The sequence below is a fragment of the Tasmannia lanceolata genome, unplaced genomic scaffold (genome assembly GCF_043159265.1).
Source record: "Tasmannia lanceolata isolate RefF3 unplaced genomic scaffold, GAP_Taslan_0.1 ptg000011l, whole genome shotgun sequence".
Lineage (NCBI taxonomy): Eukaryota > Viridiplantae > Streptophyta > Magnoliopsida > Canellales > Winteraceae > Tasmannia > Tasmannia lanceolata.
This window is the reverse complement of record NW_027518688.1, coordinates 20,978,041-21,005,364: the sequence shown is the minus strand read 5'-3', so window position 1 is coordinate 21,005,364 and position 27,324 is coordinate 20,978,041. Positions and strand designations below refer to the sequence as shown.

Here is a 27,324-nt window from a genome sequence, read left to right as displayed (position 1 = left end):
CTGTGTTTTCCCATGTCCTATGAGAATATAAGATGATTATTTTCTCACAAATTTGAGGTCTTAAGGACAGGTTACAAGTACAAGGTTCTAACCAATACTTCCATGAAATGATCCATTGCCATTGATTGGGTCCAACCAGGCATAAGTAGGAAATTGGAAAATATAAATTTTTTGAAAGAATACTTTGGGAAACCAAAAAAGGTCTTCCTACAAGCATTCAAAATTACAGCCACTGACTTCATTTTGGAATTACTACTAGCTAAATTTATTTGAACAGTAAATTTATTTGACCAATTTAATATTTGTACCCTCTTCATTTAAATCTTAACCACGGGCCTCAAAATTAACTATAGCACATTAAAATTAGCTATAGCCTCATGCCAAATCTTCTTTCTGGATATGAAAATCCAAAGATTACAGTGCATTGCACGTGCATTTTTACTAGTATGTATATAAAGATTAGGAAGAAAAGTGGGAAAACTCGAAAAAGAACATCATGGTTGCAGGTGCTATACAAATTGGATAAAATCAGAAAAGAAAAAAAAGCATGATGACTGATGTTCTCCAAATTACTTGTGAAAATCTAAATACCTTGCTTAACAGGTATACGGAAGGAATCTATGTAATATTACATACTATATTATAATCCCGTCTAAATAGGAAATTAATAAGAAGTTCTACATTACAAAACTAAAACTTTGACAGAGTATTAGGACTGCTAAACTGTCCAATATAAAATAATAGGGTAGCTAATAGTCATTTTCATGGCGTAGGAGCATCTCAACAACTTGGCTCATGGTGGGCCTAGAATCTTTCTCCTCCTCAACACATTTCAATGCAACTTTAATTAGAACTTCCATCTTAGACGGATCATATGGGCTGTCTACACTGGGGTCCATGATCTCTTTGATATTCAATGGTGTCGCACTCATCTTCTCCCTCACCCATGGAACCAACTTTTCGTACTCACTTTCGCTTCCCCCAGAGGCAACGTGAAATCCAATTGGGCTCTGTCCGGTAACCATTTCTATCACGACGATTCCATAGCTATAAACATCTACCTTCGAAGTGATCTGAAGATTCGTAATCCACTCCGGGGCCATGTACCCTCTTGTTCCTCGGATCCTTGAGAAGTTCGAGTCATCGACGGAACGCCTATCTCTTTGCTTAGACAAACCAAAATCGGAGACTTTTGGTTGGTAATTTGCATCCAAAAGAATGTTTTGAGGCTTTACGTCACAGTGTAGAACCCACTCAAGACACTCTTCATGCAGATAAGCAAGGCCCTTTGCAGTTCCCGTAGCAATTTCAAACCTCTTCTCCCAAGTGAGAGAAGGGGAAAAGTTCTCAGCCAATGATCCATGCTCCATGTACTCAGAGACCAATAGTCTGTGTTTTCCCTCTGCACAAAATCCCCACATCTGTATCAAGTTCATGTGATTAATCCTACCAATAGTACTTAATTCGGCGAAAAACTCTGCTTCTCCTTGGTTAACTCCTTCAAGCCGCTTGACGGCCACCACTCGCTTGTCAGACAACACTCCTTTATATACAACACCTCCTCCTCCTCTTCCAATCTCTTCTTTAAATTTTGAGGTTGCCTTCTTTAGCTCACGATAACTGAAGTGCTTAATTCCAGTGGTCGCCGCTAGATGGTACCCTTGATCTAGTATGACTGAGTTGTTGTCCTTCTTGTACAGATACCACCACCCTGTAAGTATGCAAACCAACTCTACTCCCCCAATTGCAATGACAAACCATAGTACATACTTTACAGAGCTGTTCTCTTGGTTTTTATCATAATTTCTAACCAATTCGACATGGGCTTCAGTCGAGCAATTCAATTTGACTTCTCGTAAGGCATTGCTGTTAGAAATCGCCCCATTTTTGGGCACTCTCAGATGCATGGTTCCTGAGAAAGATGGTGACTGGTAACCATTAAGCAACAATGTTTTAGGGTAACAACGGCCAATTCCATCCAGATGATACAAGAATGCCTTGCAAGAACACAATTCCAAGCATATATTTTTGCATTGTTCGAGCGTCAATCCTTCAGTGTAGTTGAAATCATAGCCATAAAAATCAACATTGGGGATACTAATGAAGTCTGATTCAAGAGGATCACAAGAGAGATTGAAGGAGGGTACACAACCCTGCGAAGAATCCGACGGGTCTTTCTCCTTAAACCCAGGTGGGCAGAAGCATCTCTTTTCAGTCGCATAGCGGCACATCCCATAAGGACCACAAATGCCATGTATAGTACATGATATTCCTATGGCTTGCCAAGAAGTGTCCCAACTTCCTTTGTTATTTAAGCTGTAAAGCCTAACATTCCCATCATAATCCATGGTTAGTCTTCTTCTTGGCCCTTTCCCAAAATCAGCAGCGAAGAATTGCAATGCATCAGAAGAATTAAAATAGCCCCAAAGATTGAATGCCGCAATTCTACTATCGTCGTATGTTGTTCTCCCAGCTACCCAGGTAACGAGGCCCGGGTCTGGCCAGTAGACACTAGATATGCTGGGGCCATCATAAAGAAGGCGTAGAACATTGTCGTTGTCAAAGTAAAGAGAATAAAAACCAGATGAGTAGTTCCCTAGTGATCTAGACGAGACAAGTCTAGTGTTTCTTGTGAGATGTTGATCTGGAAGAAGAGTATCTGTCGGAAAATCAAAGCTTTGCCAAAGAGCCCCATAGACAGACGTTTGGAGCACGAGATTGCCCGTGTTTAAAAGGTTCAACTGAATTGAAGAAGTTGAAGTGGTGTTAGTTTCCCACACAGTAGCCCGTCCAGCGTCTGTTAAGACAAGATTTCCATCTCTTTGTAGGGAGAGTGTAGAGAGTCTTCCATTAACAGGTTGGTCTCTATTTGCCATCCAAACAATTGTGGAGTTTGCAGATTTAGCAAACCATATGGAGAAGCAATAGGAATTTTCTCCAACGCTACGAAAACCGGCAGAGAAGGTACCATCAGGTGAAACTAGATTATCTTCGTATCGCTCGACGGAAAGGGACGAACCTGGGCTTAAACTTTGGATCGTTGTAGAAAATGATCTGTGGAAGATTATGAAAGAGATGGTGAACAATAAGAAGAAAGTATTTCCAAAGGGCTTTGGGCAGTTCATGATCCTGGCAGAAGAAGCTATGGGGACTGGATGTTGTGATAGAACCATAGGTTTGTTGATTTATAAATGGCCTGGTGGGGAAAGGAGAACTAGTCAAGTTGAAGAATAAGGGGTCACTTCATTTTTTTTAATTTTTGTATGAAGGATCTAGTGATAAATAAAAGAAAGATCTAATAACAGCAGGAGAAGAAGTGGGCGTTCTCAGGTCCCATTTGGGGTCGCTGACTCAAATGTGGCTGAAATCAGAGCTATTCTCCAAGGAATTAAATTGACTGAGGCAAACATTCTTTATCATGTAATAGTGGAAAGGCTGACTCGTTAAACGTTATAAAATGGTTGGAGGGAAGTCAGGACCGTCCTTGGAGGTTTGCTCATTGGATAGATGAGATCCAGGGTGGTGTTGTTGGATCCTCCATATATTCTCATAATGTAAGAAGGTCGTCTAATTGTGATGCTGATAGACTAGCTAGGGAGGGCGGGCATGGAAATTTATGATTTTCTTCCCCCCTTGATGGATCTTTGTTTTGAGTTGGTTTTCCTTATTTTCCCTTGTTTTATTGTCTTGATTTTCTTTCTTTCCATTTTTTTTTTTTTTGGGAAAATGACAAAAGAAGGTAAAGACTGAACAGGTTCATTGGGATTCCCCTATTAGATTATGGGGGATTATGGATTCAAATGTGGACGAGGGAGTAAGTGGTCTCTCAAGAACAGGAATGGAATCTTTCTCTAGGGCTTAGTCCTTTCTCGTGTTGCCTTGTCCTCATTAGAATTGATATATTGAGATGTCATCTAAAACAGAAGATTTCAATATCCCATTTTTTCCTAGCCATTCATTTCCCCTGTCTGCCCACCAGAAATAGACCATAGACCGACAATATCTGGGAGGGGGATTTTTTTTTTGTTTATTTACACTTAATTGTTCATTTGCATACAATGAATCTGATGGTAAAGATTAGGGGTGTAAATGGATATTCGGAAATTCGATTACCGTCCGCATCCGAATCCGTTTAAAGCGAATATTATCCGAATCCGTTTCAAGCGGATATTATCCGAATCTGTTTATGAGATATCCGGCTCTTAGCGGATGCAAATCTGGTAAATGGTATATCTGATCCGTTTAACATCCGAATCCGAGAAGTAAATCCTTTTTATTTATTATTAATAATATCATTAATATTTATTTTTAGTAATGACACACTATCTTTTGTTTCTATAAGAAAAGTAAATATTCTTTTTAGAAAAATAAAAATAAAAACAAAAATAGCCCAAACCCATTCCATCAAAATAACCCAAACCCATTCCATCATATACACACAAAAAAAGGAAAAACCCAAAGACCACTACCAACACTATCATCCATCCCCATCCCCATCGCCTCCCTCTCTCTCTCTCTGCCTTTGTTTTAAAAGGAAGAAGAGGATCTCATATATTTTAGGGTTTGAGAGTTAATTTTGTGAAGAGAATGTAGAGGTTTAGTTTTAGGGTTTGGAAAATTCATTCGAGTAAGTAGGAGAAAAAAGATAAAGTGCTGCAATAAAATGTTCGAATTTACCAGATAAACGGATACGGATAATATCCGAATTCGAACAATATCCGACGGATACGAATTCGGTAATAGATATTAAATATCCGTCGAATCCGAATCCGAATCCGAATCCGAATTCGGATAGTGTATACTCTAATCGAATTCGGATATAGCCATATCCGCTCCGAATTCGATCCGTTTACACCCCTAGTAAAGATTGCTAGGGTAGCTTGTTTTCACAATGTGGATCATCTACAAACAATGCAACCAATTGGATGACATTTTGGCTCGACTCGGTTGGGTCGAGTGGATGTCTTTATTAATGTATGTATAGTTTTTGTAGCGCATCATATGCTTCTTATAGATTTAACACAAAAACATAGAGTACTTTGTGGGTTGACTGTTGTTAGCAGCATTTTAGGGCGTCTGCTTTGGCAAGGCTTCTAATTCTCGTCCGATGAAATGGGCAGAAGTGGATTAATTAATGAGAATCTTAGGAAGTGACTCTGAATCGCTCTAAAGAATCTCATATTTTAGTCGAAATATGATAGGGAAATTGGTAAACAGGCTTTGCCGGTCTGGTAGCCGAATGGGATTTTTGCGAATTTTGACTTTTATCATTCTCCCAACTTAAAAAAAAGGATAGAGAATCCCTTTTAATAATGGTTGCCCAAGGCAACCTTAATTTCTATATTTACTATGTACTCGATCATTTAATTTGACTTTTTTCCAAAGTTGACTTTGCGAATTAACTTAATTTAAGTACTTGTAAGCAAGGTTCAAAATTTCGGTTTTGGTACCGGTTTCGGACCCTGAAATTTCGAAATTTTGGTCGAAATCAGGTACAAAACCCAAATTCAATATTTTATTCAATATTAAATTTCGGTAATTTCGGTCGAAATTTCGGTGAAATATTAAATTAATATTAAAAAAAACAGATTTTTTGGGTCAAATTTCGGAAAAACCGAAATTTCGACCGAAATTCCAAAATTTCGACCGAAATAAATGACCGTTTCGGTTTTGGGTCATTTCGGTGTCGGTCTCCACCGAAATTTCGGATTTCGGCCGAAATTTAAAACCATGCTTGTAAGGAGACCCAAGTGCTAAAGTTGCTTTCAATTGATGTTGAGAGTATGGTTGCAACTGGGCTCGGGTTTTACCCGACTAGTTCAAATAATAAAACCCAAAACCAAATCCAGATCCGACTCTTATAAGCGTGCTATGATTTTCTCAAATATCCCTTAAATAACAAGCCAAATTATTTTGTAAGTATATTGATATTGATGTTTTCACACATTTGTGATGTGAAAAATTAGTTTTCTTCTTAAATCTGTGCACTTGATAACTTAAATTTAAATATGTTTAGTGTGAAGATTTGTTGCTTTCTACACCATTTAAAATTAATTACTATAGTAAGCTAAACATTAAAAACCCGACCCGACCTGACCTGACCTGACCCAACCCGAGAAACTATCTCAGGTTGGGTCGGGTTTATGAATCTCGGGCTTTCCCAAAAAGATCCAACCCTAGCTAGATCAAAGTCAGCTTGGATTTTATTTTATTTTTTTAAAGTGACATATTTCATTGATATTGGAATAGCATTAGGGACCAGGAGTCCCGTCCTGGATTACAAAATATCAGAGAGAGCTGGAACGGGCATACGCAAGACCAATAATAAGAATGCAGTAAAACAAGGCAAAGTATAAACATTTCTCTTCTTCCTTCTTCATACCATTAGCAACTCTTCTTTTCAGACTCCAAAAAAATTTGTGTACACCTTCAGGCTTCCTTTGAAAGTAAAACCCAATTGTTCTATTCACTTAACAAGAGCTCGAATTAAAACTCTGAATTAGTCGCCACCCCAAGAGAAAAACGTAGCAAAGCAATAGAGTCCAGAATAATATCAAATCTAAGCGAAAGACATAGTCTCTCAAGCCTAAACTTGTGGGAGTTGTTGTCTACTGAACGCGGACAAATTTCATCCCCTTTCCTATATAACCATGACGTTCTATCCGTGAAAATCCTCAAATCAATAAACAAGCTCCCAAAAGCTTTCCTAGTCTTACAACTAACAGCCTCCAGATAAACTTCAAGAAAACGATTGAACCATTTAAAGACAAGAAAAATAGTGAGGAAGGATTACACCATGAGCGAATGACACAAAGCTCTCTCAAACCCAGGGGAATCAACTTCCTGACTACACCTTTAGGGGAATCAGCTTCGCTTTTTATCTATATTATTATTATTTTGGTAGAAAGATTTCTCATCTCCACTATCATATAAAGAGAATACATTCCTAAAAAATCAATTTCTATGTAGAAGTCTTGCATATAAGGGTGTAAGAACAAAAAAAAAATACTAAATTTATTTTAAAGACTGATTTATTTTCTTAGCCCGAAGCTGATATAAAGATATAATACAGAGAGGTACTAGTAGAAATAATGGCTATTTGCATTATTGTAGGTGAGAATGACCAGAAGGGTTGCAGCATAAATTATAGTTTAAAACATTAGCAAATGAATCTAAAAATAGATAAAGAAGCTGATTTGGTCAAAACATCAAAGAGTTAATAAGATGAACAACTTAACAATTAGGAAAACACTTGTAAAACGGGATCCCCTACTGAAAATAAAAAAGAAGGGAGTAAATATGGCCGATCGATTTGGCAATTTTAATGTGTGTTTTTTTTTTCTTTTTGCATTTGTCGAGATACGAACCTCTCTTTATATGTTTTATGAGCACGAGTCGCAATAGATGATGCCCTGCTTTTATTTTCAGCACGCCCGTATTGCTAGAACGCTCTAACAAATAAGTAAGATGCAGTAATTGGGCATTATTAGGACAGATACCAATTTTTTAATGCATTTGCAACAGATAGGATTGAGAATAAATAGATATCTATAGAAACAACACAGCTCATCGAGTTGATGGGGGTGCAACTTGGGTAAAGACCGGTTCAACTTCTGCTAAAAAATAACTTGGAATAAATACGAACCCAATCCAATGTTAGGGTGAATGATCAACCGAAATTCCCAAAAATCGAATGGTGTTGCACCCTATTTGATGATAATAAATAAAATCGAATAGTGTTGCACCTCGGAGCCTTCTAATGATGATCCATCATGCTACGTAGCGCTGGCCGTCTGTGTAGAGTTAGTGCCCTAAAAGTCGGTCTTTGATATATTGAACTTATCAATTCATTAATAAAGCTCCATTACATGACATTTATTGGGTGCATTAATGGAGTGAGTGATGTGCTTGTTTCATTTGACACACATTTGTCCCTAAGTAGCATCGTAGCAATATTATGCCCATGGATTCACAGATACTAAGGGGCAAGGAGACATGATAAGTGCCTTGAACATCTAGAAGTTCTAGGTTGGGATTGAGAGTGGACATCTCTTTTTGTACACAACTAGCATCGAACCTTGTCTCGATCCACGTATTAGGGTGGCTTATCTCAGTCACTGGAGTGATGGACCCTAAGCAGGTAGAATGGGTGCAGCAAAATGATTTGTGCACTAAATGGATCATTACATAATAGCATGTGGACATGAAATATGGATAAGGTTGTTCCGGCAGGCATGACCCTTTATATCCTTAGACCTAAGGGGTCATACTGATCTGTGGGCCCACTCTATGGCTTTGGTCTATTTAACTGTGATTATGATCTCGGATCACTTGAGGCTAGTATTGGGTCATGCTGTAGGGTAACCCACGAGGTAAATAGGGATCCCCAGTAAGGAAACCTCCACATGTTTTAGAGGAAAGTCATTACGGTTTCAATCTCAGCATAGGCCTCTAAAAATAATTCTAGCCAGATCATTTGATAAGATGTTTATCAGAATATTTTTGTGAACCAGTAGTTATTTTTCAAAGGATTATGCAAATGAATTTGCTGGACCGGGCTGATAGATTGAAAGGTATACCATTGGATGGCCACCCCCCCGCGGACCTAGCCCAATAAATAAGGATTTGAGATAGGATATACATGTAGGACGTGATTGGGGGTATTTGGATGATCAGACGGTCATCTTCAGGCTAATGTCTAGGTGGAGTCCACTTACTTAATGCTCCGTTTGGTTGCTCAGGGGTGGCTCAGAGAGTAGTGGAATATGAAGTTAAAAGTGAGGAGACAAGCATTTTGATGTATAGAATTACCTCGGCAAATAGTGAGATTCTTAGAGAATCTGGGTCATGGATTTCATCACTTGGACAAACGGATGAGATTAATTCTATAAGATACAAGGATGAAATACACCGTAACTATGATGTTATGCACTTGGCGCATATACGGTAGTAGTGGTGTATGTTAATTAATTGATTAATTGGATTAATTAATTAATTTAGGATTAATTAATTGTTAATTGGATTAAAACTACATGCTAGAAGAGGTGGGAATGGTTGGGACCAGCTGAACATGAAAGAGAGTGAAGGAGATGAGCCTGTACCTTCGAGACCATCCAGATCTCGTCAGTACCTTCGAGACCCACGGTCCACAAATCTAGCGGACGGGCATTCATATGCGAAGTGTCCTCGACCTCCGCAGTTCTGACAGATCATCATGGGACCCATACAATCCATGCTCATGTGGCCCACCTGATTGCACATCCGACAGATTACGTCCCGTTCACGATAACCACCTATGTCTCGTTCACGATAAATGCCATTACGTCCCCCACCGCCCCTCTCGCCAAGCACTTCAGCCTTGGGGCATTCCCTGGCAACATGCCCAGAAATATTGCACAAATTGCACACAGGTTCGTTCGGACAGTCCCGTGCAAGGTGACCTGTCTTCCTACAGTTGTTGCAGGCCTTGTCATTTGTACAGTCCGCGGCAATATGACCTTGCTTGTAGCAGTTGTTGCATAGCCTCAGATCACCAGGAGGCACCGTTGGGGCCGAGCAATCTCTAGCAAGATGGCCTGCTTTGCCACACGTGTGACAGATGCCTTTGTTTGTACATTTGCTGGCCATGTGGCCAGGTTCTCTACAGTTCCAACATAGTGTCTTCGTAGAGCACTCAGAATTGTAGCAATGTGCCTGTAAGGACAAGAAATTAGAATTTACTTAGAAGAAGAGATTGGTTGAGAAATTTTCTGTGTCATGGAGGCAAGGGTGTATTTGTTCCTCGATGTCGCGAAGGGTTTGTTTTTTACTTTTATTTTTGAAAAATTCCAGTTTTGCTGAATGAAACATAATATTTTTATTCAGGGGTAACCCAGGATCGAACCCACGACCTCAGCATTACGGCCTTTACATCCTAACGTACTAGGGCACAGAACTGGACCCCAGAAAAATTTATTTAATGTGTGTCCTGCTTGTCAATTCTAGAGTTTTTTTTTTGAAAAGGGCAACAGAATATATATATATATATATATATGTAAAAACAGAACCGAGGTGGTCCTGAAGGAACAAAGATAATACAAAGATAGCAGTACAATAATTCAAGGAGGTAGATAGTCAAAGCACTCAAACGCGGCCCGAAAGACTCCTTTCTTGGCAAGGGTGTCTGCTTCCGCATTGGCTGATCTCCTGACATGGCGAAAAACTAATGAGTAGCCCTTAGCTCTGTCCTCTATTTCCTCTAAGAGAAGCAAAAATCGCCAAGGGGGAGAAGCATTACCCGAAAGCCAGCGAATAACATTTAAGGAATCCCCTTCGACGATAATTTTGTCGCACTCTAGACGAGGCATCGAGAGAAGCCCGCTATGAACGGCTCGGACCTTTGCCTCGTTTGAGTCTGCCACTCCGATAGGCCCCGAGTAGGCCCAGAGGACTTCCCCTTTGTGGTTTCTACATAACCCCCCTACTCCTGCCATTCCTGGATTGCCAATAGACGATCCGTCAAAGTTAAGTTTCAGGGACCCCGGAGGAGGAGGAATCCAGGAGGGGAGGATTTTCACTTTGGTAGCCGATTCCAAGCATATGATTGACTATCCTTCCCAGAGGTCGAAAGCTGAAACAAAACAAAACAGAGGAAGGCTTCGAGCCCAGGATATGACCGCAGCTATCAACTGAATATAAATCCAATAGGGAGATCTAGCCTTCCCTTCAAAGATACGAGCATTCCTCTCTTTCCACAAGAACCACCATGAGGCCAGGAGACACATCTTCCACAGCGTTCTGCCTTTCCTTTTCCAAGGAGTCCAAGCCCAACTCTGAATGAATTCAGCCATAGAGTTGGAGAGGACCCAACTGATTCCAAAACGAGAAAAAATAAGACCCCAAATATGGCGAGCAACCTTACAGTGTATGAAAATGTGGTCAATGGATTCCCCAGCGGATAAACATAGAGGACAGTGATCTACCAACCACATTCCTCGTTTCCTCAAAAAATCCATAGTTTGAATGCGGCCCCAGCTAACCGACCACCCAAAGAAAGCAACTCTCGGAGGGCAAGATTGTCTCCAAACCGAGGAGGACACATGCTCCACTAAAAAAGGGATCAGATGGTTATAAAATGATTTGACTGAAAATATCCCCGAAGGATTCCAAATCCAAATCCGACGATCTACGCCCGAAGACTTGATGAAGCAAGAATCCAATAAGGAGAGGAGGGCGCTGTAAGAGTTTAACTCCCTAACAAAGAAGTCTCTACGAAACTTAGGAGACCAAGCCACCATCCCATGTTCCCTTGCAAAACATTCCGATACCCAGGCCTCTTTCTGAGATGAAACGATGAATAAGTCAGGAAACATGACTTGAAGAGGATCGTCCGAACACCAAGGATCCTGCCAGAACCGAATCTGATCCCCCCTATATACTCTGAATCGGACGCCAGGAGCAAATAACGACTTCAACTTCAAGATGTCCCTCCAAACCGTGAGACCTTTGAGTTTAAAATTATCAACAGAGTCCCAATGCCCATGATCTGAACCATACTTACTTCCAATGACCCGGACCCACAAAGAGGATTGTTCTTCGCCAAATCTCCACAGCCACTTGCCAATAAGGGCCTGGTTAAAACTCTGAACCCTCCTGATACCCAAACCTCCATTTTTAGTAGGCAAGCAGACCATACTCCATTTAATCAGGGAGACCCCCTTGGAAGACCCTGATCCGCCCCACAGGAAGCGTCTCTGAATTTGTTCGATGCGTTTAGCAACCGAGGCGGGACATTGAAAAAGAGATAGAAAATATATCGGCATATTGGATAGAACGGCCTTTGTAAGCACTAATCTACCTCCTTTGGAAACCAACCGGCGCTTCCAGGTGGCCAAACGTCGCTCAATCCTTTGAATAATAGGAGCCCATAGGTTGTGTTTCGGTCGACCCACACCAAGAGGAAGACCCAGATAGGTTGCTGGAAAGACATCTAAACCACACCCCATAATTCCGGCGAAAAATGATGCATCGCTCTTAGAAACGTTGATCGCGAACAACCGAGATTTTGCGAAATTAGATCTTTGACCCGAAACCATCTCATAACAACGAAGCATAGCTTTAAGGTTAAGAATCTGGGATATGACCGGAGAACAGAACAAAAGAGTGTCATCTGCAAACTGAAGAAGCGATACTTCCACCTTACTCTCGCCAATAAGGAACCCTTGATATAGCCCCAACTCACTTCCTTTTTTCAGCAGTCTGCACAGTGATTCGGGCACAATCAGGAAAAGAAAAGGAGAGAGAGGATCGCCCTGCCGCAATCCTCTAGAAGATTTGAAGAATCCTTTTGCTGATCCGTTGATGAGGACAGAAAACCAGGCGGACGATAAGCAGTTCCGGATCCACCCTCTCCACCGACCCCCAAAGCCCATACGACCCATGAGAAAATCTAATGCTGCCCAATCCACTCGGTCATATGCCTTCTCCATGTCAAGCTTGCATAGAATGCCACCTTCCCCCTTCCTCCGATAATAGTCAATGGCTTCATTGGCTGTTAAAGAACAATCAAGAATTTGCCGGTTGCTTATAAAGGCACTTTGACAGACCGATATAATTGAAGGAAGAACCACTTTGATACGATCCGCCAGAACCTTTGCGAGGACTTTGTAAAGGCTGCCCACCAAGCTAATCGGGCGAAAATCTGAGCTTTTTGTTGCTCCTTCAATTTTTGGAATGAGGACGAGAAAAGTTGCACCTGTCCCTTTGTCAAGGATGGCTCCCTCAAAAAATTCTATGAAGAATCGAAGAATGTCCGATTTTACTGTTTCCCAGCAAGTTTGAAAGAAACCCAAACAAAAACCATCGGGTCCAGGGGCTTTATCTTTTGCCAGAGAAAATAGTGCTGATCGGATTTCCACCTCAGAGAAAGGGATTTCCAATCCGGCTGAGGCTTCCAGGCTTAAGCTAGCAAAACAAATGTCTTGAGGAATTGGGCGTAACATCCCATCAGCTTAGTATAAAGATCTGTAGAATTCAATAATTTCTTCAATAATTCGCTCCTTGTCAGATACAATCTCCCCCTCCACTTCTAAGGATTCAATTCTGTTCCTTCTTCTGCGAGCACTAGCCATGGCATGGAAGAAGGCTGTGTTTTTATCTCCCTCCAACAACCACTTGACTCGAGATCTTTGGCGCCAAGAGATTTCTTTAAGCATCAACAACTCTTTATGCTCTTGAATTAATCTTCCTTGTTGCTCATAATCCTCCGCCGAGGCCAAACCACTCTCTGCCAATGTATTTATCTCCATCAATCTGTCCTCAAGAATCATCTTCCTGCCTTGGTCCACTTCTTTCTGCTCCTTATCCCACTCTTTTAATTTCCCCTTAATGAAGCGTAATTTTTTGCCTATAACTACGTCCCCTGGACCTTCAAAGACGCTTTCAGACCACCATCGGACTAAGAGAGCCTCCATTTGGGGATTTTCCAGCCAAGCTAATTCAAATCTGAAGGGGGGCGGGCCCCAGAACGCCATTTTAGGAGACAAAAGGAGAGGGCAATGGTCGGAAACTGAATGGGGTAAAGCCTGCTGATAGACTTCAGAAAGAATTGCCAATTCTAGAGTTGGCAGTTGGTATGTCAAAAAATATGATATTGGGATCAAAGACCAATCCAGGAGTTCAGTACTAATTAGTAATGCTTCGGGTGCATACCCAATTTACCATAGCTAAGCAGAAAGAATATATGAAAGCCAGAGAAATACATAAATCTAGTTACCCTGGAAGACCACAATTTTTACAGACAGCCACATTAGGGCATTCCCTTGCATAATGTCCTGGGCGCTTACAGTTTTTGCACAGATTGTTGCTTTGCCTGAAACGGAAAATGCCAAAGTTACTGTACTGAAGCAGACTTGTAATACCAAGAATTTATATATTCAATATTCATTTTAGGCTCCGATTCTTTTGACGTACAAATGGACGTAAAATTTGTTCTATGTTCATTTTTACAACATAAAACAAATTTTCCGACCATCTTTACGTCGAAAGAAACGGAGCCTTTTATTGAAAACCATCCTAGTTTCCTTCAGCACTTATTTTTCACTGCAAATCTCTAGAGGTTTTCCATTTCAATTCCTCAAGGATAGGCTACAACCAGTAGAAATCAGTTTTGTAACACGAAGAAGTTGTAATGACCTGTTTCCAAATCATTCTAGAAGCCTCAAAATGTAATGAATAACAGAAATACACCATATGATATTTTTTCCTTCTTTGAAAAACAACTAAAATATGGAGCAAATATTTACTATAAAGTTTCATTCATTATCAGGGAAATGCATTTCAAAAAATTTTCCGGAAAGTATATATAATGCAACTTCAAATATTAACAATTCACTCAGTAAAGCATCTGATAAAAGTTCACAATTGAAGGGGACAAGAAATCATAGCACAAAAAAGGAGCCATCCATTTGAAAAATACATGTGTTCATAAACACAACTTTTTTGAAGAGAGGGATATCATTAATTTGAAAACAAAAGACAAGTTGGAAAGAAAAAAAACAACGGGACCTGACATACTGTTTTTGGAATCATGACATCAAGTTTGGCGTTTGTTCCTACATAAAGAGAGATAAGAGGGATTGCAATACATAGCTGCTGAGAAGTCGTGGACAGCATCAAGAAAGTCTTCCTAGACCTCGTTCAGGTCGGCTACGCAACCTCAGAAGCCCTGAAAGCACAGGAGGAGAAAGGGGAACGTTGTCATAAAAAAACTAACTGCAGCTGGAGGAACAAGGGACAAATGGAACAGAACCAAAGAGAAGACGGGAGAACACCATCTGGTCGGAAAAGATGAAGATTGTGGGGGAATCAAGGAAAAGAAAGAAAAAGGGAATGCCAAAACTACCCCCATCTAGGGTTCCGATATTTTCTAGGAGATTGGAACTATAAAGCCTGCGCGTACGATAACTTAGGAATAATAGGCTTAAAAGAGTTACTAGTTTATTATGTGCTGGCAGTTAATTTGTTGTCCATGGGTTCTTTTCCGGTGATCTGAGGGCCCAAGCAAAATTGAATTTTTGAAATTTTCGGTTTCGGTCCCCAACGGTATCCGAAATTTCGGATTTCGGTCTAAATTTAAAACCATGGTTACATGAGAGCATTCTGATTGTACCACCCACATGGAACTTCACTGGCGGTCGCCATATAATTTCGCATAGATCAGCACATTTGGTAAGATTTATTGTGATGTACCCTTGGTAAGTCATTTATAGCACATTCGGTAAGATGTCATTTATTGTGATGTACCCTTGGTTAGGGGTGGACATAGTTCCGGTTCGAACTGAGGAACCGAACCGAACCGGCACATTTGGTTCGGTTCGGTTCGGTTCCATTTCTATATGGTTCGGTCCCGGTTCAAAAATCCAGGAACCGGTGAAAATTCAGTTCGGTTCTGGGTTTGGGATCCCGGAACCGAGAACCGAATTGGTGTGGGCCTCACTGTATTTTTTTTAAGGTGTGCTTGCATGTAACGTAAACACCATATAAAAGAGCATTCTTTTTTATCAAGATACTGATAACAGCTTAAGGATAATGGATCATCCAACAATGATTAACCAGGGAAGTTGAATAGGGCGGTTCTTCCTAGGGAAATGATATTTCCAACCCTTTTTGTTTTTCCTTTTTTTCCCTAGAAATGAATACACGTTCATGGCATTGGGCTACTCTTTTTCTGAAAAAAATAGTGATTTTCAGGAAAAGACAAACAAAAGGTGGTGGAACTTCTGAGAAAGAGGGGTATCTCTTTATGTCTTGTTTCCTCCCATTGGTGGATTGGTGTAATACATGGGACCAATTCCAATGCAGGGTGGGTCACCTTGCTCCCTCCAATAGTAATGTACGTCTTGGATGGTTAGTGAAGGGTGGCCCACTTGACATTTAGCGTTAATTGAAATCAATTGGGTCCGCCCACGCTGATAGGATTCGCCTATAAAAGAGATCAACGGTAACGATCAATTTTTAAGTCCCATACATTTATGTGCAATCAAGACCGTTGATCTTGTAGAACATCGTGCCCACATGATCTTGTTCTCAAGCCAAGTAAGCACCCCTTGTATACGAAATCAATGTTCTAGATTTTGTTGGTGGAGCCTTAAGCAAAGCATGATTGATCAAGGGCCTACAATCATCCAGTTAAGGTGTTTGGATCAACGGATCAAATTGTTTTCATTGGTACAAGGAATGGGAACCATTTATCTTCAATCGATATCACCTATCATTTTAAACGGCCCCTACAGCCTCTACCAATGGGAATGTACGGATCCATAGTCAATGCAAACCATCTCTTATGGTCCTTCCTAACTGAACCGAACTGAACCGATTATATATGGTTCTGGTTCGGTTCGGTTCCACACATATATGGTTCGGTTCTGGTTCCAATTTCAGGGAACCGATTATACAAGGTTCGGTTCTGGGTTTAGCCCAAAACCGAACCGAACCGAACCATGTCCACCCCTACCCTTGGTAAGTCAATTATAGCACATTTGGTAAGACGTCATTTATTGTGATGTACCATTGGTAAGTCATTTATAGCCTAAAATCATAGGAAACCAAGTGAGGATGAAAAAATGGGAGCAGAAGATGAGAGGTCAACATGCAATATAAGCACAAGAGAGAATTTTTTTTTTTTGTGCACTACCATGTTTTAATAATTGCACAAACTCAGCTTGTCTTTTTATTTTTAATTTGCTTGTGAGAGCTTTTTGGGAACTGTAATAACCTTTGACAGCTCTTTCAATACTAAAAGACAATATGAGTTAGTGCAATTATCAAAACATGGCTGTGCTATATGATTTCCTTTTTTTATTATATGATATTACCAAGTTTCACATGGGATGAAAAATAGATCTCCATCCTATGCCACGTTTTATTCATTCCAAAATACTTTTCTTGTGTCACATGGTATTTAGTGCAATGCCAACCATATCGGGTGAAAGTTGATATCCAAGAAACTTCCTGCGTATTTTTTTTCTTCATCCCAATTATTTTACTGGAAGTCCCTTTCTTATGTCACACGGCATTTATTTCAGCGATGTGTTATATTTGCCCCCTTTTCTTCCCTGGGTCAGCCCCTCTCTAGTGTTTTTGTTACTACCTTTTACACTCAAGGCGTGGCCCAAGGAAGAAAAAGGGGCAAATATATCATTTCCCTTGGTTTAAATCTAAAAGCCACTTTCTTATTATTTAAGGAAAAGTACAAATACACCCCCTCAACTTTCTGACATTTTCAACGATAACCCTGACTTTTCAAAGTCATCAATGACACCTCTGACTTTTCACCGTCCATGAAGTAGACCCCCTGACTTTTCACCCTATAGTTCAAAAGTCATCAAAGACACCCCTGCCAATTTCTTTGTTCATGTTCACCTGTCACGTAACAAGCATTATTGAAAACTAAGGGGGTGTCGTGGATGACTTTGAAAAGTCAGGATTATCGTTGAAAATGTCAGAAAGTTGAAGAGGTGTATCTGTATTTTTCCCTATTATTTATGACTACATTTTACACTACAAGAGTGGCTCAAGGAAGAAAAGGGGCCAAATATATCATTTTTCCCTTAGTTTAAACGTAAAAGCTACTTTCTTACGTGTACGCTTGGATTTCAAGAAAAATATTTTTGAAAAGTTTTTCCTATGGTTATGGCTCATTAAGACACATCAACTTAAATAGAAGGTCCCACTAAATAAAACCATGTTGATTAAGCTTTTGTGGTTGTTTCACCTCCTTGTCACCCAGAAATCAGCCTGTCATGTTTTTGTGAAGGTCTGAGATTAATCCCAGTAAAAACATGTTTTTTAATCTCATGTATTTCATATGTCCCCTCATATCGAGAAGGAATCGAAGGCAATTTTTTGAAAGAGAGGGAAGACTATGTTACCTTTGACAGACCATATATAGATTTGTTATAAATCATCAATTTACTATTTTTTTCATACAAAGGGAATAATCGCCTTTCATAGGCTCGCCACAGTAGATTTTAAGCATAGGTAAATCATCTATGTAGTTTTATTCAATAAACTTGTATATGATTACACAGGATTTTTATACTGATGACAAAATATTATTGTCTTTGACACTTACTTAGATGATACTAGTAGTCATTTATTTTAATACATCAAAAGCACCTAATCAAGCAAAAGGACGTTGGTTGTAGCAGTCAAGGTTGGAGCCATAGCCACTACAAGAAAAATGAGTTTCACCGACGGTCATGACCGTCGGTGTATATACCGATGAATGTCGGTGTAACTTACACCGACACTTGTAGTGAACGTCAGTGATGCTACCGTGCCTAAATGTATATACCGACGTTTATTTAAAAACGTCGGTGATACTATTTATACCGGCGTTTATGAACGTCGTTATAAATCAAAATCAAACGTTGCTGTTAAGGTAATCGCCGACGTTTAAGAAACCGTCGGTGTATATAAATTACACCGACGGTTGTGACCGTCGCTAATTCCCAAGTAGTCTTTGGATACGTATATTTACCGTCGTTTTTGGAGCGTTGGTAAATACACCGACGGTTAAGGACCATTGGTGAAAATGTATGGCTGTAGTTTACTTGTGAGAATCACCGACGGTCCTGACCGTCGGTAAATATAGGCATTTTTTTTTTAAATTCCCTTTATCAGAATATTGGGATACAGCCTGCAATATGGCATTCAAACAACCTCACACTACAAGGACATTACAAAAAACATTTCAACAAAAGTGGAGTGAACTTGAGCAAACTAGACTGTTGAGAGAGCAAACTAAAGAAAGAAATTACAGACCCTTACAACAAATAAGTCAGGTTCATCTGAAAGTTTCAAACTGCTGACCATGAGCTCAAACCAAAACCAAGGTAAATGGAGAATCAAGTCAATAGCATGAGTAGGATGAAGTTCGCTTGCTTCCTGAGATCCATAATTCTGTGATTTAATTCCCAACCTTCTTTCTTTGACCCCCTATGTTACCCACACTACCCAAGAATCGAACCCTATCATAGTTAATAGGCTTTCTCACAAATCCATAACACCTGGTTCTAAAAGCTGTTGAGGCATGCATAAGATTTGTATAAATTTCACATTATCCTTGCATTTAATTATTATAGATCTCCATTTACCAAGACCATTCTTTTAATAGATCGTTGAAACTTCAATGCAGAATATGGGCTATGAATGTAGACCAAAAAAATATGGAGTTGTCCATTTGGGACATCTGTCAGCTTGTACACAATTTATAACATTATTGATACTCACTTAAATGGCGTTAGATAACCTACCTTGAAACCAGTGGCGACGGCGGCTGAGTTTCTCGGCGGCGACGGCAAGAGAAAGGAAGAAGGAAACCCTAGCTTTTGTTCGCGCCAGAGAGAAGAGAGCGAAATAAGGTTTTCCCGCGCGCGAGGGTTTCCATATCTTTGGGCGCGAGTGGTTAGTCGTGCGGAAAAATCCTTCACCGTCGCTTCTTTGGTGAACGTCGGTGTATGCACTATTATTAGGGACGTTCAACATGACGAACGTCGGTGAAACTTATTTTTCTTATAGTGAGCTCACACCAAGTATGTCACAGTATCTCTTGTAGAATCCGATGCGGTCCGCCACCTTATCGTTGGTGCCTTTGCCGCATTCGATTCCACCATTGATGATGTTTGTAAGAACACCGTACCCTGGAAGGCGACCCGCAGACGTGTCGGCAGCGGATGGTGTCCATTGGCCTGTGATGACATCATGGCATGAAGGTTTTGGAGATTGAGGGGTCGTCCAAAACCATAGGGCTGTCTTAAATGAAACGGTTGCATCAGTGGCAACAAGGTCTGGGTTTCTGAGAAGGTCCACCCCAATGGCTTTTCCAGCTGGGCCATAGTTGTAGTTGCTGTAAGCATCAGAATCAAAGTCAAGTTAATCCCCTAGAAAATTGTACATAGAAACAACATGACAAAAGTATGGGAAAAGATGATGAAACTTACTAAGAGATTTGAATGGGACCTCGGCCGTAGTACTTTTTACCAGCAGCACATGGCCATTGTGCATTTGAAACACAATAATCTCCTGGACTACCTTGTTCTTGGAGGAAGCAATATCCCCAAGCATATGGACCGTCTGGTGCAGTTGCCCACCCACCTTAAAACATCAATTAATGGATCCATTAGTCAAGAATTAAAGTTCAATGTTGGGTAGAAAAATAACATAGTAAAACACTTCTATACAGAATTTTTTCTGAAAATAATAATGCAAGTGAAAATTGTTGGGGGTTCCATGCAAAGCAAAGATCCCACATCAGAAAAGTTGAAGGACGTGGAGGGATTATAAAGATTTGCGTACCCTCCCCTTAAATGCTAGCTTTTAAGGTTTGGGCACCCTCCCTTAATGGCTAGCTTTTAAGGGTAATTCTACTCGGGTCCCAACAAAAATGACTAGGATTTGGTCATTGTTGGTGGGATTCGAGCTTTCATCTTTGTTTTCTTGCGCACAAAATGGAAGATCTTGTCCTTTTTACAAAACAGATTTCCGTTTTTCAATTCTCACTAACATGAGAGCTGATATCAAAACGGGATTTCGTTCAGAAAATAAAGACAAAATCCTATGCTGTGACAAGCGCAAGAAGACAAGGAAGTGAGATCGAATCCCCATGAAATGCAAAAACAAAAAAACACAATGAAAATGACCAAATTGTCGGTCAATTCTACTTTCGTCAAAATGTTTTGGAAGTGTTTTCCATAACATATATTTCAAGAGGAATGCTAAACTAAAGGACCCCCTTTTAAAAAACCCAGATACAAGGGTGCCCCAGTTGGACCATCTCATCAAAATGCATTTATAATCGCACAGAAAAACATGCTATTAAATGCATGAAAATGAAGATTATTGTTCTTGGGGAACCCTTGTTGCTGGGTTTTTACAAGAGCGGCCTTAAGTATAGCATTCCTCATATTTCAATTACTAAGAAAATTATGAACAAATCAATCAAAGAAGATGGGATATCTCAACAAGGGAGACCTGCCAGTAGTTTCATGGGATGTTTGAGCCAAGAAAGCTGCAATCTCCCTTTTACGTGTGTTGGTGTCACCCGTGGTTCCAAAGCTACCAAAGGCATTTGCAGCAGCTATGAAGGCATTGTAAGTGTAGAAGCCATTGCATTTGCAAGCACCATCATTTCGATGCTTCAACATTTGTTCGAAGAGGGCCGAAGTGATGATGGAGCCCACACCACTACCACCACTCGGAGTAGGAGACGGTGTTGAACCGCCACCGCATTGCCTCTGGCAACCAGTCCCACAGTACGCGGTGGTGGTGCCACACCAACCAAATTGGCTGCAACATAGCCCTCCTGGACATAGAGCTTGCCCAGCTTGTCTCCCACACTGTTCTGCCAAGGAACCTAACAAAGAGGCTAAAGAGAACAAAACCAAGATCCAAGTCCTCAGTTTTGCTAGTAGATGTGTTGCTTAAGAAACATGAGGCCTATAAATAGAGAGGGGGGAGGGGTGTTGGGGTTTCTTTTGACTAGTCAAAAATAATAGGCGATAATTCAAGGTAGGACAAAAGGAAAGGATGAGGTAATGGCAAAGAAGATAAGAAGTTACAAGACCTACCCCAGCGAGATAAACAAAACAAGAATTCACCGAGGTAGAAACTTTGGTTGGAACTGGGAATTTCCATGAGAAGCTCAATTTGGGCCCACTCCCATGATTTCCGAATGATCGTGACCCTTCATCCAAGGGGGTCCCCCATTATGTACCATGTCTAGAAAGTCTTTCTAATTGAAACTATTCGAGTACTTGAATGTTGACCGTCGTTGCTTCACGTTTTTTCTTCGCTTTGTTTGATTTTGGAGAAAAGTATGGAATATGGGCTAAAGTTTGGGGAAACTACGGATTAAGCACACTTTTAAAACAAGAACGAAACATGGGCTAATCTTCAAAATCGGGTGGTCAAAAGACTCGGATACCCTTCTGACATCGACAGGGTCCTCCTTTTTCATTACTGCCAATTAAATTGGCAGGCTTCACGAAGATTCTTTTGGTTCATTTAAATGGGTATTTGAACCGAAAGAACCTTGGGTTCGTTTCTATCTTGGCCGTCAGAAATAACTAGAGACAGATAGATGCTTGACATGTGTTGGAATACTTAAACTTATTGGAACGCTAATGTTGTTGAATACTTTAATGAGCAGCGTTATCTTTTTTCACTTCTTTTTTGGCTTAGAATCTTTTCCCACTCTTTTGGTGCTCATTATTTACGCCGGCTTATCCCATTATTTAACGCCAGCTTACCCATTATTTATGCTTGCGTACCCTATTATTTACGCCGGCGTACCCATTATTCTCTTTTGGCTTAGAATCTTCTCTTTTCCCTTCTCTTTTGGTCCTCATTATTTACGCCGGCTTACCCATTACTTCCGCCGGCGTACCCATTACTTTCGCCGGCGTACACCCTATTTCCGCCCGCGTACTACATTATTTACGACGGCGTACCTATTATTTCCGCCGGCATACCCATTATTTCTCTTTTGGCTTAGAATCTTTTATCTTCTCTTTTGGTCCTCATTATTTACGCCGCCTTACCCCATTATTTACGCTTTCCACCGGCGCACGCCGTCATTTCCGCCAGCATACCAATTATTTCTCTTTTGGCTTAGTATCTTTTCCCTTCTCTTTTGGTCCTCATTATTTACACATGCTTACCCCATTATTTACGTTGTCCGCCGGCGTATCCCATTATTTCCTCCGGCGTACCCATGAATTACGCCAGCGTACACCCTATTCTCTTTTGGCTTAGAACCTTTTCCCTTCTCTTTTGGTCCTCATTATTTACAGTGGCTTACCCCATTATTTACGCTTTCCGCCGGCGTACACCTTCATTTCCGCCGGCGTACCCATTATTTCCACTGGCGTACCCATGAATTCCATCGGCGTACACCCTATTTCCGCTTACACCCTATTTCCGTCGGCATACCCCTTAGTATTCCGGCGGCGTACTCCTGAATCCGGCAGCGTTCTCAACCAAAATAGACATGAGACATAATAAAATATTCAATAACGTCGTTGTTCTAAGCCAAAAGATGAGCATTCAATAACGTTACCGGTATAAGCCAAAAGAGAAGTGAGGACCAAATGAGAAGTGAAAAGATAGAAACAAACCCAAAGCCAAAAGAGACGTATTCAAATAACGTTACCGTTCTAAGCCTAAAGAGAAGTGAGAAAAGATAATGATTGACTTTGGGTTGTCAGCGTTCCAAAAAAATTTCAACACGTGTCAAGCATCCATCCGTCTCTAGTTATTTCCGACGGCCAAGGTAGAAACGAACCCAAGATTCTTTCGGTTCAAATACGCACTCAAACGAACCAAAAGAAGCCTTGTGAAGCGCCCCAATTTAATAAGGAGTAATGAAAAAGGACGACTCTGTCCATGTCAGAAGTGTATCAGGGTCTTTTGACCACCCGATTTTGAAGATTAGCCCGTGTTTTGTTCTTATTTTAAAAGGTGCCCGCAATCCGTAGTTTCTCTAAACATTAGCCGCATTCCATACTTTTCTCTTGATTTTGTTATGGGAAGTGATATATTCGTCCCTTCTTTTTCCCGGGCCAGCCCTTGTAGTTTAAAAGAGTAGTCATAAATACACTTAAGAGGGCTGGCCCAAGGAAGAAAAAGGGTTGAATATATCATTTCCCTCTTGTCATTTCATAGATAAAATACAAATAAAAATAAGCTTCCAACTAAAAACTATTTAGAAACCCAAAGGGCTCCAAACTTAGAAACGTCCAAAATAATGTGCTAGCATTTTCAACATAGATGAAATCAACTTCTATTTTAAAGCAATCATTGTCACACCCCAAACCCCACCCTGGGCTTAAGACATGACAGCGCCGTACACCTGCAAGACGAATCCCACAATGTTCAAGGCTATAAAGTAATAACAAAATTACCTGGCAATTCATAACTAAAATATCAAAGTTCAATTAATGCGGACCCATCAGAGTCAAATCAAATCTCATCTCTCCCCAAAGAGTCAAAGCGGAAATAAATAATATGGTCTTTACATCTTATTCAAAGTACTCACTTCTTAAAGAATCTGAAAACAAATAAACTAATTTCCGAGTCAAAGTCAAATTCCAGAACTAAGCGTTCTGCTCCTCGTTAACCTCACGAGGATCAAAACCTGAAAATGATATATAACCACAGTCAGCTGAAAAGCTCGGTAGATAATAAAGCACTACTCTAAGCACAGTCTAACATGACAGGATTCAATGGGGTCAAGTAACAGAGCCAAAACTGAATTCACTACTAAATAGTAAGCACAAAGTAGTATAGTGTATGTCAAATAAGGTGCTGACTCAAAAGTGCAATAATGCAATTTAATGTCTAAGTTTGAATCAAAGTCGGAGGTTTTAGAGTTCACGTACAAAGGGTTCAAAGTTCAAATACAATTCAGAATCATAGGCATGGTTCAGAAGACATGTTGTTGCTTATACACCGACAGTCCACAGTGTTCGGAATCAGTTCCTGAAGTTTAGATACAAGTCGACAGGGCCAACATTTTATCCCACTCATGGGCCAAAAGTTCCAGTGTACTACCCCCACGGTGGGTCCAGAGTTGCCAAATGTTTTACCCCATATGGCAAGGTCCAGAAATCATCCAAGCTTCCACAGAAGTGTTCAATAGTGTTCAAGGTTCATATTCAAATAGTTCAGAATATTCAACGTTCAAACTGATAGTTCACAGGTTCAGAGTTCAGAACAGATGTTCATAACAATATTTCAGAACAGTTATTTCAAAGGTTCTAAAGTAGTAATAGATAAGACAAAATGGCATGCTAGACTCAAAGCTAGTTCAGAAGTTCAAATGTGTCAATACAGAATTTCAAAGTCAATATGAAGAGGGTTTACAAATACCCAAAGTAGTACGTTATTTCGTACCTCAAGGATACTCGATTCCTTTCTTAATTCGGATTATGATTCAATATCCTGATCTGAACAGAACATAAGTAACAAATAATGGCCCAAAAGGTAACCCATTCTATGGCTATTTCTAGTATTTCTGTGATATCAATATTGTAAAGTTTTCAAAACTTATTGAAACTATTTTTTAACATAAATATGATATTTTCGGCATATCCGTTGAGTACAAGAGCGTCGAAAATGGACAAGAAATGAATAAGTTATCAATTTCCGAAGTTTTGGAAAAATTGTCGCGCCGGACGTTCGAGAATTCCGGACGTCTGAGAATACAGATGTCCGAGAATTACGGACGTCCGAGGATTCATCTGTTGCCAAAGTTAGTACTCACGGACGTCCACAAATATTTCGGACGTCCGCCCCACTCGCGGACCCAGATTTCTCTGTAACGCAATTTTTCACCGTTTTTTATCACTAAAACGGACATAACTCCTTCGTTTGGGATTCCAATCGCGCGATGTCGGATCCGATGAATTCATATCGGCGAGAAAAATCCATTAAATCTGATTTCACCCTCCAAATTCATATGTATAATTTAAGAAAAAAATCACCAATGATTCTACGTCGAATCTCCAAAGTTCTAATTTCTGAATTCAAATTCATATATATTGATTTTGAGTTCATTGGAATTGTAAATCAATATCGGGTCCAAGAAAACTCAAGATCAACCCAAAGATTCTTATGTCTAATCCATATTAATCAAAGTTCTTATTTCTTTTCTCTTTTCATATCCTTGTTTTAGGGTGTCTAATATTTCAAATCGTTCATGGTTCATAAGTCTTACCTTGGTTCGCAGCTTCGACCTCGAAATCGCGATCTCGTTGGTATTCTTCTTATCTTTCTAGGGCTGCACAACCGTTTAGGGTTTGTTCTAGCCACAAATCAATCTATTTATAGGCTTTATTAGAAAGCTCTAATCTGAGTTTAATATGAACAGACAAAAACGCGCCCCTTTATCAAGGGGGGACGAAATTTTAAGTGGAGGGTATTTTGGGTATTTACAATCATGTACAATTTTTCATAGGGATGAGGTGGCTGTAGCCGTGAGGGACTTTCCGTAGAGGACTTGAAGCCTTCAAAGAGTTTGTATTTTTCTAAGTCACATGGCTTTTTAGTCCAGGTGGATAGCACTAGAAGTTCCTCACGACTTATTTCTTGAGTCAAGATGTCTCATGCCGTATCAAATGGGAGTCAAAATTATTGCATTTAGGTAAACAAGTCCATCTTGCAATTCCTATTTTATTGTCTAACTATAAGGGTATTTGGAATCCTTTCCCACTTGCCTTGGTAAGAAGAGTGCTTTTTATTGCTAGATTATTCGGGAACAAAAGTTATTCCTGAATAAGTGTTTATTCAGAATTTGTTTTGAACAATTGTCCCAGATAGAAACAATTTGGCATAAGGAAGCAATCTGTCAAACAAGTCTTCATCCCTTCCCGAGTAGGAAGTGATCTACTAAAGGCATGAAGTTGAAAGATGCTTTTAGTTCTTGCAATATGTTTTGAGTAATGGAGATACTTTCCTACTAAGATTGATGATTTCCACAATACAATTGAACAGACTCCATGTCTATACTCGATCATTTTTGTGAAAACAGAAAACTAGTGGATCATGATTTATGTGAATGCCAATCTTGTTACTAACTGATTTTTAGAGCACTCCTCTAAACTTTTCTATTGGATTGCTCTTATATTGCTATAAACAGGGCAGTGTTTTCTATAGTTCCTCACAATAACACTTGTGTATAGCAGGTGCACTCCACAGGTAAGGCACTTGCCAAGGATATGAACTTCGAAAAATTAGCAAGGAGCTGTCTGTTGCATGATCTGAAACTTCCCTTGTGTCTTGTATTGTATAATCATATACGCTGAAATCAGAGATTTAATCAATGGAAAAATCACATTCATTAATGTAAACAAGGGTTCTCTCTATAATACATTTTTGTTGAGAAGCAAGATCCCAATATTGGATTACACTTAAAATTGGTGAAATCTGTGTTAAAAACAAGGGCTCATCGCTGAATTATTATTATCTGCATGGCTCCTCAGGAACCTCTTCCACCTTGCTGCTTCTTTTCTTCTAACCCAGTTGCTTCATTCAACATGTCGGCGGCATCCTTGTGCATGTCTAGCTTTGCAAGGGCCACTGACTACATGTAGAAAGATGTGGGCCAGTCTGGATAAACACATTGAGCTTGCATTGCATCTCTGAGAGCGGCATCTGGTTGATCACAGAGAAGATGGCACAAACTACGTCTCGCATAGATTGTCGGGGACACCATTGTTCCAACATCTATGAACTGCATACCACAAGTAGAATGACCAAATGAGATCACCATCTTGTTTTTTAGTT

General features: G+C 40.1%; 2 protein-coding genes and 1 pseudogene across 2 annotated transcripts; all 3 read right to left on the bottom strand.

Moving 5' to 3' along the window:
* Positions 1-606: 606 nt before the first annotated feature.
* Positions 607-3,428, bottom strand: LOC143886615 (putative receptor protein kinase ZmPK1). The gene has a single exon (XM_077390663.1). The coding sequence runs from the start codon at positions 3,171-3,173 to the stop codon at positions 750-752; it is 2,424 nt and encodes an 807-aa protein (XP_077246778.1). The 5' UTR covers positions 3,174-3,428; the 3' UTR covers positions 607-749.
* A 5,688-nt stretch (positions 3,429-9,116) lies between these two features.
* Positions 9,117-15,180, bottom strand: LOC143886014 (uncharacterized; annotated as a pseudogene).
* A 4,374-nt stretch (positions 15,181-19,554) lies between these two features.
* LOC143886013 (endochitinase-like) lies at positions 19,555-27,097 on the bottom strand. Its single transcript, XM_077390018.1, has 4 exons — positions 27,025-27,097; positions 21,017-21,394; positions 19,983-20,136; positions 19,555-19,888 (listed from the first exon to the last, which is right to left on the bottom strand). Exons 1-4 carry the CDS (start codon positions 27,095-27,097, stop codon positions 19,555-19,557), a joined length of 939 nt encoding a protein of 312 aa, XP_077246133.1.
* Between the last annotated feature and the right edge of the window lie 227 nt (positions 27,098-27,324).